Source organism: Schistocerca piceifrons, chromosome 1 (assembly GCF_021461385.2).
Source record: "Schistocerca piceifrons isolate TAMUIC-IGC-003096 chromosome 1, iqSchPice1.1, whole genome shotgun sequence".
Lineage (NCBI taxonomy): Eukaryota > Metazoa > Arthropoda > Insecta > Orthoptera > Acrididae > Schistocerca > Schistocerca piceifrons.
Window position 1 is genome coordinate 1058210672 of NC_060138.1, and position 18948 is coordinate 1058229619.

At 39.7% G+C, this 18948-nt stretch overlaps 1 protein-coding gene across 1 annotated transcript in view; it reads left to right on the top strand.

The window, feature by feature from the left end:
* The first annotated feature begins 4026 nt into the window (after positions 1-4026).
* The window catches only part of LOC124745632 (replication factor C subunit 2), a 58537-nt gene continuing 43615 nt past the window's right edge, over positions 4027-18948 (top strand). The window contains exons 1-3 of the mRNA XM_047248937.1: positions 4027-4281; positions 6415-6526; positions 12012-12220. Coding sequence (XP_047104893.1) covers positions 4175-4281; positions 6415-6526; positions 12012-12220 — 428 coding nt within the window. The 5' untranslated portion in view covers positions 4027-4174. The remainder of the gene's footprint in view (positions 4282-6414; positions 6527-12011; positions 12221-18948) is intronic.

The window sequence follows — 18948 nt, forward strand, 5'->3', positions numbered from 1 at the left end:
CACCTTAAACAAGTCGAAAAAAGTTGCAGGATTATTCTGTGGCCTCACAAAAGCAATTGATTGAGTAAACCATCACTTGCTCCTGTATGAAATAGAAAGATATGGAATTGGGGGTTGTGTTGTAGAGTGATTTAGGTAATGCCTCACGAACGGAAAACAGAGGGTAGTTAAAGGGAAATGGATGATTATTTCGCAAGGCGTTCCACAAGGCTCAATTCTGGGTCCAATTTAACTTAATCACTCTCAGTTTTATTCGATGAAGATACTTCTGCCCTTGTTGAAAGGAATAATCCTGAACAAATTCCTTCAACTTTCACAAAACTGTAGGACAGTTTGGAAAACTGATCCCAACAAAATGGGTTGAAATTGATTATTGAGAAAACACATTTGCTGCCATTTGGAACTAAAAACTCTAAGGTAAGAGAATTCCAATTAGTTGTAGAAACCAAGAACTGAAAGAAGCGGAATGTGTTAAATTTTTGGGCATGCATTTGGACCAAAATCTATCCTGGTCTTCACACATAAAGGATTTAGCAAGTAAATTAAACATACTGACATTTGTAATGATGATTCTATCATATTCAACTAGTATGGGGACAAGAAAAATAGTTAACCAGTTACTTTGAATCAGTTATAAGGTATGGCATTATTTCTTGGGGAAGCACAAGAAAAAGACTAGAATCATAAAGTCACAAAAATCAGTTTTTAGAAATATATCTAATGCAAAATCGAACGTATCCTATGGCCCACTGTTAAGAAATTTAAAAATATTAACTCCTCCATATTTGTACATTTATGAACTGCTTTGTATGGAGTGTAGCCATGAATGGAAGTGAAACATGGACGAAAAATAGTTCGGACAATAAGAGACTAGAAGCTTTCGAAATGTGGTGCTACAGAAGAATGCTGAAGATTAGATGGGTAGATCACATATCTAATGAGGAGGTATAGAATTGAATTGGAGAGAAGAGGAGTTTGTGGCACAACTTCACTAGAAGAATGGATCACTTGGTAGGTCATGTTCTGAGGCATCAAGGGATAACCAATTTAGTATTGGAGGGCAGGGTGGAGGATAAACATTGTAGAGGGAGACCAAGAGATGAACACACTAAACAGATTCAGAAGGATGTAGGTTGCAGTAGGTACTGGGACATGCAGAAGCTTTCACAGGATAGAGTAGCATGGAGAGCTGCATCAAACCAGTCTCCGGACTGAAAACCACAACAACAACAATGAACTGATTGTTTTTGTATACAGTAACTGCAAGTTATTCACAGAGAAAACTTTAAACATCAATGCAGTACTACAAACAAGGAGAATTTCATGCTTCCCACCTATAGATTAAAGCTGTTTGCACAATCCCCAGAATATATGGACATGAAAATTTACAACATTCTAAAAAGGAAACAAATCCTCAGCATGGAGATGGGGCAACTACAGCAAAAACTATGACAGTTGTTAGAACAGAAATGTTATTATTCCTTATAAGCTTAATGATAATACGAGAATCTGAGCAAGAAAACAAGTGGCTGAAATGTTTTGTTAATTAAGCTTAGAAGTTTTATGTCTAATAAATGACTGTAATAATTATTCTCTCTTTTTACAGTAATACTGTTGCTAGGCTAAACACTGTCTCTGTAAAATTAATAATTATTGTTTCAGTAATACTCATACATTGTAATTGCAGTACTGACGAGTCCCATGTATACTAAACCTTGTGACTTAACTCTGTATGCTGTGGGACAATAAAAATTCTGATTCTGAAATGTCTACATGGTAATCTTGGGTGGGCTCCAGCAGTTATTCTGAATACATTCTTTTGTGCAATGAATACTTTTTCTCTTAATGATAAATTACGCGATATTATGATGTCACATGAAAGCAGCGAATGAAAATAGGCATAGTAGGCTAATTTACTGATCACCAAAATTTGCAACAACTCTTATAGCATAAGTAGCTGAACCTAACTGTTTCAGTAGATCAGCAATGTGTTTCTTCCAATTCAATTTCTCATCAGTGCACTTATCCAGAGAGTTTGAATACTCTGCCTTAGACTCCTGTTCAAAGTCTATATTTATCAAAGTGTTATGCCATTTACTGTACAGAATTGTATACACTGTGTTTCCTCAAAATTTACTGAGGGCCCATTTGTAGAGACTCACTTAAAATTTTTCTGAAACACCATGTATTCTCTCGCGTTTGCTTTTGAACGTCATTAGATTTCGTTTCACGTGGAGCTGAAGCCAAGCTGTGTCCAGTACTCTCAAGTACGATCATAATGATACTTTTATACTGTGTTACACACACACAGAATGAGCAATAATGCAGGACAAGAGCCTTACCAGTATATTTAACTTGCACAACACTGCCTAGCGAGATGGTCTGACTAACCTGCAACGATGTGAGCAGTTGCAGTTCAGATACAAAAAGAGACAAGCAGAGAAAAAATATAGCCTCGGATGTCATTTAATTTTTAAAGAGAATGAAATAGTATTGGGCAAAACTCTAGCACTGCCGCACACTTCCTTGGTGACCAGACTCTCGTTCTCACCTGAACAAGTATTCTAATTACAAGTAAGAGTAATAAAAATTCCTAACTTAAACTCAGGGTAGCTTTCCTGAGCGAGCTATGTGTGATGCAAAAGCATACTGCAGGGATTTCAGCGTATTGTTGAATACTGGAGCTAGTAATTACAGTAATCTCTTAGCTCATTCCTTATCTGAATCCGAGGAGTACATTTCAGTTCTGGGACTGTGCTCTGCTTCGTTGATAACGAGTCGATCAACAACAGAATCTACGAAGCCACCCAGGTACTGCATTTTCTCCTCGTCTTTTATGACATGCTGTTGTATATCCCGCCAGCGCATGGCAGTGACATGTGAAAAAGCTGCGTACGTTAGTTCCAGTACGTCTGGCGGCTTAACAGTCTCGTTATTTCTTGCAACAAATCGCTTAATGTGGTTCCTGATCAGTCTGTTGGGTTCTTATTGCAATGGTACAGTGACAAATGTGTGTTTTTCGTGTTTCTATGACACCACCCTGGTTCGAGCAACACTATGGACATAGTCTAAATAAAGAGAATTTGATTTTTCATTTTTGTCTTAAAAATTAAATTGTTTTATTTTCTTAATTTAAGGAACCTTTATTAAACATCTTTCATAAAATATCTATAATTAAGAATTTATACTTGAAACGAAAACAGGGATTTCGCGTGCAGTATGTAATTAGAAACAAGAAGATATGTGTTATTCATAAAAAAGATGATGAATTTTACAATTTCGAGATGTGGGTATTTCAAAGTGAAGGAAAAGGGGATGAATAAAGCGAAAGTGAACTTCACAATATCATCAGTTTACTACGCTACCAATTCCGCTACACCTCCTGTGTGCACTTTGCCCTCAACTGTATCAAATATAGCTCATCGGAAAACTTCAAAGACGATTTTTTCTGTAAATTTATGAAAACATTAAGAATAACTTTTTAACTATGTTCTACACACGTGTTTCACTACGGAGTAATAAGCAGCCTCAGCAATTTTCATACTCAGCGTGAGAATGAGAACACAGCGGTACATAGAGTGTGACTTCACGATTTTTCAAATAAAAACTACATAGCTAAAGCGTGATTAAGAAAAACGTTAATGACCATTAATGTATTAAAATATCTTAAAGTTTCATCTAACGCAACATAGGAATAAGATATCTAATACATAAGTATGCTCTATTTCCAAGAGCGAAACAAGACCTGTGGAAGTGTGCTACAGGTTCTGACCAATCATCGCGTTTGTATTTGTATACAACAGGTTTAAAATAGGATGAACAGAGCTTTTTTTTTTTTTTTTTTTTTTTTTTTTTTTTTTTTTTTTTTTTTTTTAGAAGCGGATTTCAAGAATCGATTTTGAAGTGTTTATATGACCACCCAGAAGCAGTATTGGGAATTCGTTATACGAAATCCAGTTTTGGGAGTCCCATGTAAACGGGGTGATTATGGAATGTTATGAAGGGTTGTGATGTGACGTGACGTAACGTTACGTTACGGTCACTGTGAATTGGCCTATACGGAACTTATCTGGCAACACTGGTGATACCGTCATTTGTCAGTATAAACAGATGTAGTCAACAATTAGGCGGGAGAATTTTTGGCTGTGGATTATACTTGTATCGTGAGTTCGGAATGGCAGGTGACGAAGAAAACCCTGATATAGAAATAGAAGCGTCGACATCGAAACCAGGACCTGCTAATAAAAGTTCTAAGGGGAAATCTGCCCACCGGTTACCATGGTATGTTGCTAGTCTGCATCACAAGAAAAACAGTGTTCAAAGGAGATGATAACTTTGTTTACTAGAAGTCAGAAGCAGTTACTTTCATTTTTTATAATTGCGTTATTCGAACTGTGTAACCTGTTTCAGCGATTTTTTTGCATGGTACTTAATTTTACTTTCCCAACTCTTCCATTTTTGTAATAGAATGTGAAACCACTTCATTCAGAAATTGTGTGCATTTCTGATGGATACAGGTACTTAGTAAATTGTATTATCGTTATTGCCGCAAAATTTTCATTAAGCCACGCTGAAAAATTATTCCCTTTGAACCCGACAATAAAATGTACACTTTGACAGATTAAAGTGGCGTTGTTATTTGTACATGTTTGTTATTGTATGATGCAGACGTTTGAAGAAAGCAAAATCATCGTTACTGTGGTCTACTTACTAATATCAAAATGCTGGCCATTAAAATTGCGATTCAACAAGGATAGAAAATAACGAAACTTGATTTTTTGTGCTTTTACAGCATTTTAGGAAGAATACGTGATAAAGTGTGTAGGTGTTTTGGGGGGGGGGGGGTTACAAGATGCAGAATGTAGTATCCCAGCTGCCACTTCTGAAAGTTAACAACATCTCAAACGTAGCTGGGCGCAAAGTTGTACTGAACTTGGATGACTGATAAGGTACATCATTCCTGTGCCAATGGTCATCAGTTGTGGTGGCTTATGAGTTGTGAAATGCCAGTCTCTCATTAACCCATGACCAGATGTTTTCAGTGGTTGAGATATCAGGGGAATTTTCTGACCAGGACTACAAGCATAAATGTGTGTATGGGGATTGGTCAGGAAAGCATGGGCAACATGCGGCCTTGCATTGTAATGTTGAAAGATGATAATAGAATAGAGAGACCTTGAAGATAGGCCTCAGTCACTAGCTTACATACATCCGAAATGTAATGGCTTCTGTCTAAATTACTAACTATGCGAATCAGAGATCATAGTGTTTTGTACACACTGGCACTCCATGCCATCACACCTGTATGATGATAGGGAATGCAGTCTGGCAATGTTCATTCTCTTTGGAGCCTCCACACATGGATATATCCATTGTGATGCTGTACACAGAACAGGGACTCATCTGAAAAGGTGACGTGGCATCACTGCTGTGCCCAGTTTTGTCGTTGGGCACATCACTGTTGTCGTGTCTCTCTCTGCTACTGTATGAAGGAAAACCAAAACAGTGGTTGCTGTGCGGACCATCAATGATCCTCGAGATGTCATCATATTGTCTGTTTGGATATTTGTCTTGCTGCAAACAAGTATTCCTGGCTCAAGGTAATTGACGTGGCTGCATGATCCTGCATGGGTTAGTGAATAATACATCTGCTCTTGCTTGATTCTATTTGCTTGGGACCATTGACATCCAGCATGGCAGTGATTATGGCCCTCTTGAACTCGTCAAATCCAGTTTGCATGGCAGTCTTGGAATCACAAACAGTGTAAGCAGAAACGCCACAGTATGTCAAACTGCAGTCTCGATTGGCCATGACTCCCCTTCTGTTGAACTTAGATACATGTTGGTAGATGTTTATCTTATTTTGTGCGAGTATGACACAGTCTTCTTGCAGAAAAGGGTAGTGTTTGAATTTGAAGATAATGAAGTCACAAATTGAGTTCTTATCCTCCTTTTTTTCCGTCAAGATGGTTTTTTTTTTTTTTCCAGACTGTGGATGGTGTATCTCTCCCCGACCTGCCACTTTTATGCATTGAAGTTGTGCCATCTCACTATTTTCTTTCTCAGCTGCTGACTAGAGCCATGAAATCCTGAAAACTTTTTTAGGCACCAAATTAATTCCACCATTTTTTCCAGTTTACAGATTTGATTTGAGAATGTACCTCATGTTAGAAATTGAGCTCCTTCTCTTTGTTGATGTGCAGTAAATGCTTTTTTGGTATGAATTATCATTTTTTAAATGAAATGAGCTAATAGTTTGATTTTTGAATTTATTTTAGTTTCTTTAATCAGTCCAGGAAGACCTTTTGTAAGATTATACACAAACTGTAACCACATGATTTTGTTTCCTCCATGTTACTGCATGAATAATGTTTTCATTTTTCTTGTATGTTAAACAGACATTTATGTTGGCAGGATTGAGAAGTACCGCCCAATGAAATTTGAAGATATTGTAGGAAATGAAGAGGGTGTAGCCCGCTTAGGGCAGTTTGCAAAAACTGGGGAATGTCCAAATATCATAATTGCTGTAAGTATTTAGTACATCACACAAACAGGTATGTAATTTATGAAGCACAAGAGCAGACAGTCCTATTCTTGAGACTAATGAAATATGGGCTGATTGATTTGTGCAAGAATAACCAGTGATCAATAAATGATGAGTAGTAGTATTGGGACATGCCAGAAAGTTATTCGTTGTCTTATTAGCTACTCACACATTTAGAATTAATTTAGAAGTGTCTGATATTTCATTATAAAGTAACTGTTTTCTAAGTAAAAGTCTGTATTCAGAAATATTATATCCAGAACCAGTAGAAGTTGTAGTTACTAATGTGGTTATATTTTAGAATTAAATGACAACTGAAATTCATAATATTTTTTAACATGAAGAAGGAGTTGGGTAAGATGGAACCGATCCTCCATTAGTAATTTTTATTCTATCTTAGCACAGTAGCTGCATCAACAACAGTGTTTTCTTTGCAGATATGAATTAGAAAAAGGTTGATATAAACTTTAAGAATAATTATGGAGAGTAATTTACTAGCTGGTTAAAGGTAAGCAGTTTAGACTGAATGTGTATTATATCAGTAGGGATTAAAATTCTAAGACAAGATGCATGCATTTTATTATGTCGGTTGTGGGAACTACAAACTAGAAGGCTGTCGCAGGGTGGAGGTGGTAATATACGTAAGATTGTGGGAGACAACTGGGACAGAAAGATGATGATGAGAGGGAGAGCATAAAAAGTGGAAAAGAAAATAATTTATATACACAAGAAGTACGATGACAAAAGAGTGAGATAGGTCATACCACAAAATGAGGAAAGGGGCTGAGAAGAGGAAAAGGAGAAAGTAATGCCACATTAGAGACTAGCTAATGATGAGATCCAAGTATAGACTTAAGGAATGAGCTTGTTCAGTACACTGATTTATTTGCAATGTAAGCAGTATATACACTCATTCCTACTTACCGAGAGCTTAATTGCTGCCATTTGCAGGACAAAACTTTCATAGCAATTGATAGAAAATGTATGAACTCTCACTCATTGTTCTGTTTGATTGTGTATCCTTTTGTTGCACCATGGTCCAGATTCCATGTTAAACTGTGGAAGTTACGCTAAAGGCATGCTTTGATGGTTTAACATGGAGGAGGTAAATCCTGTGTCAACTGAAGTAAAACCATAGCTACTACAAACGAATATTCTTTGTCAAGCAGCGGTTAGTTGTCTTACGTATTCCGCTGTTGGTACAAGGCCTGATATGGCATCCGCAGTGAATTGCGTGTCAAAATTTTTCGAGTATGCTCAAGAAAATCACAGGTCTTTGGTGAAAAAGATTCTAAAGTACAGGGTGATTATAATTAAAGTTAAACTTACAAACCGCTGTAGAAATAACACTACTGGTCAGAATAACGTCAAATTGTAATAGAATACTAGAAGAGGATAAAACGCATGGCGGAATAATAAAAAAAATAGTTACAAAATGTAGCAATAGATGGCGCTGTAAGCATCATAATTTAATAGTGCTCAACATCAAATGACAAATGAATCATACAATGCCTAAGGTGTATGTTTGATGTTAAACAAACTGTACTACTCAGCATGCATGGGTGTACAGGTGTGATACTGTTAGTTACGTAAGCCCATATCACATTAGATGGTAAAAATTGGCTTTTAATTGTCCTGAAGCCAAAAACCGCATAAAAAGCATCACTCACATCGGTTTTTAATTGTCCTGAGGCCAAAAACTACATAAAAAGCATCAATCAAAATCAAATCGCATTATTAAGTTCCATGTGACGCTCAAAACATGTTCAATATGCTGTCCACCATTTTCTGCAACAACTTGATATCAAGAAACAGCATGTTCCACAACTGATCGAAGTGTTTCAGGGGTCACATTCAAAATGTGTTGCGCAGTGCGTGCCTTCAGTGCAGCTAAGTTTGCAATCGGAACACAACATCTTTCAGATAGCCCCACAGCCAGAGGTCACGCGGATTAAGATCAGGTGATTGGAACGACCAGGCTGTAGGGAAATGGCGACTGATCATTCTAACATTTCCAAAATGGTGCTTCAGCAACTGCTTAACTGGATTTGTAATGTGTGGAGGTGTGCCATCTTCCATAAAAATGATCACATCCATGCTGTTGGAGAGCTGGAATAACCTGGTTGCGCAAAAATTACTCATAGCGCTTACCAGTGATGGTACAAGTAACAGGACCGGAAGCACTTGTCTCTTCGAAAAAATATGGCCCTAAGATAAATGATTCTGTAAACCTGCACCACACAGTGACCTTTTCAGGATGACGTGGTACTGGTTGATTTATGTGTGATTTTCCATTGCTCATATTCGGCAATTCTGTGTATTGACGTATCCTGTCAGGTGGAAGTGGGCTTCGTCTGTCCACAAAATCTTCCACATCCAATCATTGTCCACTTCATTGCGAGCAAGAAATTCTAAACCAATGGTATCTCTTGCTGGCAGGTCAACAGGAAGCAACTCGTGCACATGGGTAATTTTGAATGGATAGCAAAGAAGGATGTTTCGTAGGATTTTGCGCTCCGTGCTCACAGGTATGTCCACTGTTCAGACAATTCTCTTTGCACTACATGTTTCCCCACCACCACTCGTATCCTCTTGCGTTGTTGTGGCCACTACTTCCACTGACATTGAATCAATTCGTTTCCTCTCTCCGAGGTTGCACACCAAAAGAATCCACCTTTCCCAATTTCCGAATCATTTTCTCCAGACCTGCAGCAGTCATCAGACCAATGCCTTTTTTTTTCAAATCCTTCAGTGCCCAGGACTTCTGCAGAGCGACGTGTGCACAGTCGTCATTCTTGTAATACAGCTTTACAAGCAAAACATGATCCTGCATTGAGACAGTCATGGCGAATGTCACAGACTTGAAAGGAAGAAAAGCCATTTATCCGGCTTGTTTATACCAACCTCAGTGGGTCGTGCGCATGACAGGTGTTTTCATTTATGTATTCTGAGACATATAGCGACATTTATTGTTCAATTTTCACACTATTTTTTCCCCCCATACATTTTCCCCCTTCTTCGATAATATTGTGTTGCAATTTGCCGTCATTCTGACTAGTGGTGTTATTTCTACAGCATTTTGAAAGTTTAACTTTCACTATAATTACCTTGTGTCTAAAAGGTTGAGTGTCACTGTGTATAAAGTTCGAAGCTAGCCATGCAGATTTAAGACTTAAGAAACACACACTTATGCTGGCTATACCAGTGTTCCAGCAACTCGATGCTCAGTAAGTGAGAAGGCTGCAAGAGTTTGCAGAGGAGCAGTTAAGAACAGGTAAGTGGCAACAATGTGTATTGTTTTCAACAGGTAGTGTGGCTATTCAAACCCTCTGAATAAATTTCGCCAATAGCGTGTGTTCCAGTTCTTGTTGTTAATGAAAAGATCCACGAGACATATGCATAACAAGTGTAGAGATTGTTTCTTTAAAACAGTTGAGGCATTCATAGCACCACAACATCGCATGAAACTACCAATGTGGTGGCTCACAATTCAGCATCTTGGAAGGTACATGAAGAACACTTTCCTGGGTGCCCAGAAGAAACTGCTACCTATAAATCACCGACTAGTCTGTTTGTTGCACAAGGAGCAAAGCCTCGTGTACCACAGAACACTCAGCAAAATTTACCATTAGTGCCCTTGAAATTGCCAGATTTGTAGTATTTTCTACTTTGTTCTTAGTTCAGATGTGTATATTTGCCTTTGGTATTGCTTGCTTCTGGCTCAATAAACAGGCCTTTTATTGATGTTAAGTGTACTCACTGTGAAGCACGAAAGACTTGAAAAATCACTTCAGAACATGGAAAGAAATTAAATTGATAGTGCAGTAGCTGATTGTCTAGTCCAAGGCAGTATCAAGTCTCTTTCTTGAAATTTGTCTGATAACTTGTGAGATATTTCAACTTCAGGTTGATACTGCTCATTGCAAGAATTTGTCTGCTCATTGCAAAAATTTGTAGGCTGAGGGGGTGGGGGCAGCTGCACATTCGTTATTATTTAAAGTGACTGAAGATATCTTTTGATTGCAATACATCAGATGTTATTTTGATTGCATTATGTAGAGATATTTGGGTGTATATTGGAGTGGATGCTGTTATATTGTGAATAAAATAATCAGTTTGGAGATTTTGCTCCGTCTCAGTTGAATCCATACAGTCAGTTATTTTTCGTCTTTGAGGCTTGTCTGTGGGTGGCAAATTATCAATATTCTATATGTTAACACTTATGGGATAGTTATTTGGAAGCAAAAGTTGTGACTGATCAAACTTTTAAAACACTACACTTACAGGCATGCTCAGTATACAGATGGACATGCATTATTTTCAATCACAAATAAGAGCAAACTGCTGCAAAAATATAAAACAAACAGGAATTCTTGGTAAAACATCATCAGACCAGCAGAATTTGCAAGTGTATCACTAGCAGAATAGCAGCAGACATATAGATTCCTCAGGTACATAAAGTAGAATGTTCCACTTTCTTGCAAATATTGAGAGACTGCAAAACTTTTAAGCGAATCACCAGGTGTGACTGTTGAACATGTGTTTCCAAACATATACTGATTATTTGTATGAAAAAAAGAAAAGGGGGGGGGCAGTGACTCATGCAAGGAATCAGATCAGTCTGTAGTCAGAAGGATACTGGAAAAATCTGAATGGAACACAAATTATGCATGGAGTAAAGGTAGAAAGTGTAACTTCCATTTCAGTGTCATTGACAGAAATGAACTGATAATTACATACATACACTGTAAGGTTTCAGTACTTTGCTTGACATCTCTTTAAATTTCAAAATTATAACAGTATAAGGATGAATCTGTAAAATAGTTTTGTTGTTGTCTCTCAGTTTCTTGCTCCGGATTACTACTTGATTTATTTGTGAAGTTCATTTTTGTGAAGAGTACTTCCTACTTTTTTGATGATTCAGTGGTAGGATTTACAGCATCTTTGTGTAATTACTTAACTGGTATAGTCAGTTCATTAATATCATCCTCATAGTAGTGTGATAAAAGTAAATTTTGACAATTTTATGCAGAGTGATTGATAGTTAGGGCCTACTGTTGTTACCAACACACACTGACTGCAGTCCTCAGAACTGACCGGGGCTTGGCACACCAGTTTACTGTTCATGGACGATATGGTGACACATACCAACTAAACGGTTGCAAGCATGCTGGAGACAACTGGCTCAGCAGCTGCATTGCTGGAGCAATGACATCATCTTAACTTCTATGACTCAAACATCAAAAGTTGCAACTTATATAAGGTTTTTATTCATTCTCAGTTTTCTTTTGTAAATCTGATAGTACATGATTCCCAGTTTCAGGTATGGTTGTTATGTAATGTATGTTTTATGTTAATGTATAACAGTGTTTATTATCCAAATTTCAATTTTTCTGGCCCCATACTTAAACACTAATCATTGCTCTTATGATACACACAAATTATAGTCAGTTTTTTTTCCTTTCAGGGGCCACCAGGTGTTGGCAAAACCACCACTATTTTGTGCCTTGCAAGAGTTTTACTAGGAGATGCAGTCAACTCAGCTGTTCTTGAACTGAATGCATCAAATGACAGAGGTCTGGATGTTGTTAGAAATAAGATTAAGATGTTTGCTCAGCAGAAGGTTACATTACCACCAGGCAAGCACAAAATTGTGATACTTGATGAAGCTGACAGGTAAGTCTCCTCTATACATATATCTTGATACTTAATATGCCTGGACTACTTTGTAGGTACAATGAAAGTTTTCGAGCCAATTAATAAAATTTGCAACTATAATACACACATTTTGAAAATATATATAAAAATCGAGCAACCTGCAGAAAACAAATTATTTTATGAACAAAGAAAATGCTTTATGCTTTTTTTGTAACTATTAATTATAGCGTCACTCAAGTTGTTGTTTATAATGCTTTTAAAATTGGCAAAGTACAGAAAATAATTGCTTTCACAAGTAAGACATTTTTGTTTCGCCTGCCCCCCACCCAATCGAAAATGTTATTGCGCCATATGCGAGTTTTTTCTGCCATGCAACTGTTTTGCATGAAATGACAATAATTTAACAAGGCTGAAGTGAAGTGCAGATTGTGTTGTTATCAGGTAGGAATTATGTTAATGATGTAATGTGTTCAGTTAATGTAATTTTTGTAAGTTATGAATGTTGTGCATAACTTACTTCACAGTAAATCGGTGTTTTTGATTTACAGTTACTGTTAATAACTAGTGTATAATGTTACATTACTTTTATATTTAACAAGAATGTATATTGTCTGCTTTTACAGTAAATAAACAGTATTGTTCAATTTGTTAGTTGCTATTATCCGCGAATAACTGGATATCGGTGCACACATCAGAGCTGTAGAAGAAATTGAGACATGGAGGTGGATGAGCCAGCTTTAGAAGAGTAATCAAAACTATTGGTAGGGAACAAAATGAGACACACAGACCAGAACAGGGACAGACCACCTAGACGACAGTGAGGTCCTACCCAAGCAATCGCCACAACAATGACAACATGGCCAAATGCAGCAGAAAGTCAAATCCAAGACAAGACCAAAGAGAGTAACCAGGTGTCAAGCAAGGTAGTTATCAAGCAGTTCTGGCACAGCAAAGATGGAGCAGACAGTATGAAGTGCAAATGCTTAACTGACAAGCTGTGCACTGTGCGGTGTCTTATGTACCGGGTGCGAGGAATGCTGTTGTCAGTCGTACTCACGTGGCATGACAGTGGCACTCTCGCCTTGCAAGCACAGTTCTGCACTGCAGTGGTGCCTCCTAATGGCCGTTTAAGGGCATCTTCTCTGGTGGACATTCAACCTCCCCAGTGGCCTATACCAGATTATTGACTATGAACTCCAAAACGTTTCAGAAAAAAGTAAATTTTATAACAGTGATTTTTATCTCGTTTTGGCTGTTAATTGCATCAGTTCTTAAAGGCAACTGGTAATACTTGGAGGATATTAGACACATAAATGTAAGCAGACTTGTTAAGCATAGCTTAAAGTTATTGTTCAGTAAAATATTGGAACAGCCACAATGCAGATCGACTGTGTATGCTGTTCTCAGGTGCAGGATGAGTTAGTTGCTGTTAGTAAACAGCTGGAAATTGTCCCTACTACTGTCAAGTGATTGGAAGCTGCTGCAAAGAGACGTGTTTAGAGGGCTAGCAAGTCGTGATAGAGGTGCCAAAGGTACCTTAAGCACTACACTCTCCTGTGGTTATCATCTCAAGTACTGGAAGTACAGGATCCATTACAACTTGGCCATTCGACTGTGAGTGGTGTGTCAATGGTAGGTGCAGGTGCCCTGCACAGGGGAGGTAGGGACCAACGAGAATTCAGGGTGCTCCACCCATCTCACTAACCAAGAAGTTTGACGTGCCATCTTCCACTGAAAGTGAATCTGAGCTAGTGAGACTCACTTCACCTTTTGAGAAACTTGTTGTGTCTCATGTCAAGGGTAGGAAAACAATAAAGGGTAGGGGTCTATTAATAATCAGCAGTACAGCTGTGGAGCAAATAATGGAAATGGGGAGGAACACCATGTGCACTCAGTATGTGCGCCTGTAGGCCTGATACAACACCCTGAAGAGGCTATTCTGGCAGCCATTGAGGGGCATGGAGCAGCCAACTGTAGACTGTAGCACACATTGCAACAAATGATTCTTCTCATATAGGCTCTTAGGTCATATATTGGTCATTCTGGTGACGGACAGAGTAGGTTGAGAATATCAGCCTTTCTCATGGGGTTTAATTGAAGCCTCCAATCTGTAGCATTGTCCCCAGAGCTAATTGTGGCCCCCTGATTCTGGTTGAGTGGAAGGCTTGAATCAGAGGCCACAAAGGTTTTATGACAAGCTAGGATGTGACTTCTTAGACTTGGGCCAACTGTAGGGTCTTCCTAAATGAGTAGTGTGTGCACTATGTAGAAGAGGCTGCTTCTCAGATAGCTGACTGTGCTGAGTGCACAAAAGGGCTTAAAAAAAACTTCACAAACGCGTCAATGCTTCACAGTTGCTAAATATGTATGGGAATTGGATACACATATAAACATATAAACTTCTCCCCCCCCCCCTTTTCTCTGCACATCTTCTCCTCTTCTCCCCTCCCCATTCATCTCCTCCTCTTCCCTCCCTATGTCCATGTGGAAGACTTGTTTCATTAGTAGAATACTAGGGAAATGCAATAAGTCTACAAGGAGATTGCTACAAAACACTCATGTGACCTATCCTGGAATATTGCTCAAATGTGCAAAACTCATTCCATATAAGACTAACATAGGAAATTGAATTTATACAAAGGAGATCTAAATGATTAATGGAAAATCTCATATAAAGATGTGAAACAAATACTAACAAAGAGATAGAGGGGCTGGCTAGTACTTACCTCAGCTCAGTACAGCCGATAGATACACAAAAAACAGAACCGAAAATTTACGTTCCTAGCTTTCGGAACAAATGTTCCTTCATTAGGGAGGAGAGAGGGGAAAGAAAGGGAAGAAGGGAAAGTGGATTCAGTTACTCACAACCCAGGTTATGAAGCAACAGGGAAAGGAATACAGGGAGGGTAGCAAGGATGGAGGCATGGTTGTCAGAGGGAAGCCAAAGATGTTCTACTGTAAGTACTGTGCCAACTTCATACCAAAGAGGATGCATACAGAAGTAAGGAGGTATATAGTATAAAGATAAACACAACTATGTAGGATGAAAAGGTGCGTGAATGGCTAAAGAGGAAAGAGAAAGAGGAGAAGACTGAAGAGTAAATGGGAGTGAGGTTGTTTAACATAGGTTCAGTCCAGGGGGATGGCGGGATGAAAGGATGTGTTGGAGTGCAAGTTCCCATCTCCGCAGTTCAGAGGGACTGGTGTTGGGTGGGAGAAGCCAAATGGCACATACGGTGTAGCAGGTTCCTAGGTCCCTAGAATTATGCTGCAGGGCATGCTCCGCTACTGGGTACTGGACATCTGCTTGGCGGACAGTTCGTCTGTGTCCGTTCACGCGCTCAGCCAGTTTAGTTGTTGTCATACCAATGTAAAAGGCTGTGCAGTGCAGGCATGTCAGCTGATAAATGACATGTGTAGTTTCACATGTGGCCCTGCCTCGAATTGTGTGTGTTTTACCAGTAGCGGGGCTGGAGTAGGTGGTTGTGGGGGGATGCATGGGGCAGGTTTTGCAGTGGGGTCGGTTACAGGGGTAGCAACCGCTGGGTAGAGAAGGTAGTCTGGGAATATTGTAGGGTTTAACAAGGATGTTAGGGAGGTTAGGGGGGTGACGAAAGGCAACTCTGGGTGGTGTGGGGAGAATTTTGTCAAGGGATGATCTCATTTCAGGGGTTGACTTGAGAAAGTCATATCCCTGGCAGAGTAATTTGTTGATGTATTCGAGGCCAGGATAACATTGGGTGACAAGGGGGATGCTTCTGTGTGGTCTGGGGGTAGGAACATTGTTGTTGGACAGGGAAGAATGTATTGCTCAGGAGATCTGTTTGTGGACAAGGTCTGCAGGATAGTTGCGGGGGAGGAAAGCACTGGTCAGGTTATTGGTGTAATTGTTGAGGGATTCGTCACTGGAGCAGATATGTTTGCCACGAATACCTAGGCTGTAGGGAAGGGACCGTTTGATGTGGAATGGATGGCAGAGGTGTGGACTTGAGCTTCAACAAGATGAAGGTCAACATCCAGGAAGGTGGCTTGGGTTTTGGAGAAGGACAGGGTGAAATTCAGATTCGAAAAGGAGTTGAGGTTATGGAGGAAATTAAGGAGTGTATCTTCACCATGAGTCCAGACCACAAAGATGTCACCTATAAACCTATACCAGGCCAGGGGAAGCAGCTGTTGGGTCTTCAGGAAAGCCTCCTCCATGCGGCCCATGAAGTGGTTGGCATATGATGGAGCCATCCTGGTTCCCATGGCCGTTCCCCTGATTTGTTTGTAGGTCTGGCCTTCAAAAGTGAAGTAATTATGGGTGAGGATGAAGTTGGTAAGTGCGATAAGGAATGAGGTTTTTGGAAGATCTTCGGGTGGGCATTGGGAAAGGCAGTGCTCAAGGGCAGAGAGACCATGAGCATGTGGGATGTTTGTGTAAAGGGATGTAGCATCTATGGTGACAAGAAAGGTTTCAGGTGGGAGAGGAGTGGGAATGGATTTGAGGCGTTCTAGGAAATGGTTTGTGTCTTTGATGTAGGATGGGAGTCTGCGGGTGATAGGTTGGAGGTGTTGGTCTACCAAAGCTGAGATACATTCTGTTGGGGCTTTGAAGCCTGCTACAATGGGACGGCCAGGACGGTTTTCTTTGTGGATTTTGGGTAATAGGTAGAAGGTAGGGGTACGTGGCTCAGGTGGAGTGAGTAGGTCTATGGAAGCCATTGTGAGGCCTTGTGAGGGACCTTGGATTTTTAGGATTTTGTGCAGCTCAGTCTGGATGGAGGAATGGGATCCTGGGTAACAGCTTTGTAGGTTGAGGTGTCGGAGAGTTGACGCAGTCCTTCTGCCACATACTCCACACGGTCAAGTACCACAGTTGTGGAGCCTTTATCTGCCGGGAGGATGACAATAGAGCGGTCTGTTTTCAGCTCCTTAATGGCACGGGATTCAGCTGGGGTGATGTTGGGGGTTGTCGGGATGTTCTTCAAGAAGGACTGGGAGGCAACACTGGATGTGAGGAATTCCTGAAATGTCTGCAAGGTATGGTTTTGGGGGAGGGGAGGAGGATCCCTTTGAGAAGGCGGTCGGAACTGTTCTAGACAGGGTTCAACACTGGGTCTAGTATTTGGGGGCTGTGTTTGGGTAGTGAAGTGATATTTCCAGTTGAGGTTCCGGGTGAATGAGAGGAGATCTTTAACCAGGGCAGTGTGGTTGAATTTAGGCGTGGGGCTAAAGGATAAGCCTTTTGATAGAATAGATGTCTCTGGAGAAGAGAGGGATCTGGATGAGGTTTAGAACTGTATTGGGACTGGTGATATGTGGCATTTGACTGTGGTTATAGTTGAGATTTGGTCTGTGTGGGGTATGTGCTGGGATGGGGAGATTGAGTAGGGTGGCTAGGCTAGGTTTGTTGGCTATGAGGGAGGTTTGTTGAAGGTTGTGTTGTGGTTGGTGTTTGTGAGGGATAGGGAGAGGGACCCCACTTCTTAGGTGTTGCACTAGCACTGTGGATAGTTTTTTCAGGTGGTGTGTGGCATGGAACTCAAGTTTGCAGCTGGCTTCTAGGATGATGTTCCTGAGTGTGTTCTCCAAGCAAGGGTTTGAGAGGTGGGGGACTTTGAAGGGAGATAGGAGCTGTTGGGTGTGGTGGTTACATGAAGTAGTGTAGAGATTCAGGACAAGTTGGGTAAGGGCTAAGGATTGAAGGTTCTGGAAGTCCAGGAGAGACTCGTGGAAGGAGGAATTGCACCCAGAGATGGGAACTTTTAAGGTAAGTCCTTTAGGGGTAATTCCAAAGATTAAGCAGGACTGGAGGAAAAGTATGTGGCTACGGTGAATGCATGTTTCCGGAATGAATGTAAATAATGTGGTATAGGATTAGGGTACATAGTGGGTAACTGGTGGGTAGGGAAATTAAATAACTAAAGTTAAAATAGTAATCATAAGAAGGAATAAAACACGGAGGGAAGGACGAGAAAGAAAGAAATTATGTTGGTAATGTTCAATACCAAAGGAAGACCACTAAATAAGGAAAATACGGAAAAGTTGACCAGACCAAGCAAGTATGTCCAGATCTTTTTTGCGGCACGCGCAATCTTTTTTTCGCCGCTCGCTATCTCTGTTTTTGAGCAACGTGTGTTCTTTTCCCCTGATCTGGACAAGTCATGTGAAGTTAGCACCCCTTTTTCGAGAAATATTCATTTTTTTCACAGTTCTTGTTAGATGTGCCATAGTTCTAGAGTTCTTTGCACAAAATTTCAATAGTTCTGCAGAATGTAACTAAGAAAACAACAATACTCGAAAAATTTTCGTATCGAAAACATTCTTTGTCAATTTCCGCATAATGTAAATAAGTACAAGTCTCCTGAGCACAGTTCTGAACAGAACTCCAAGAGTTCTATCGAAAATCCCAATAACATTTTTTTATGGCGATAATAGTTTCAGATAAATTGATTTACTGTGGGGGGCACTTTCTCTACAGAAAATATAAATATATTCGTACGACAGTTCTGATGACAGTTCTGGACACCACGCGAAGAGTTCTATTGAAAGTCCTAGTAGCATTTTTTTGTGCAGGTAATAGTTTAAGAGGTAACTGTAGCTTAATTAAGAACCCCATAAGAGCTCCTACTTTGAAGCTGGCACCCTTTTTTTCAGAAATATATATTTTTTTCAAAGTTCTTAACAGATATGCCATAGTTCTAGAGTTCCTTGTACAAAATTTGAATAGTTCTGCAGAATATAGCGAAGAAAACAATGTATAA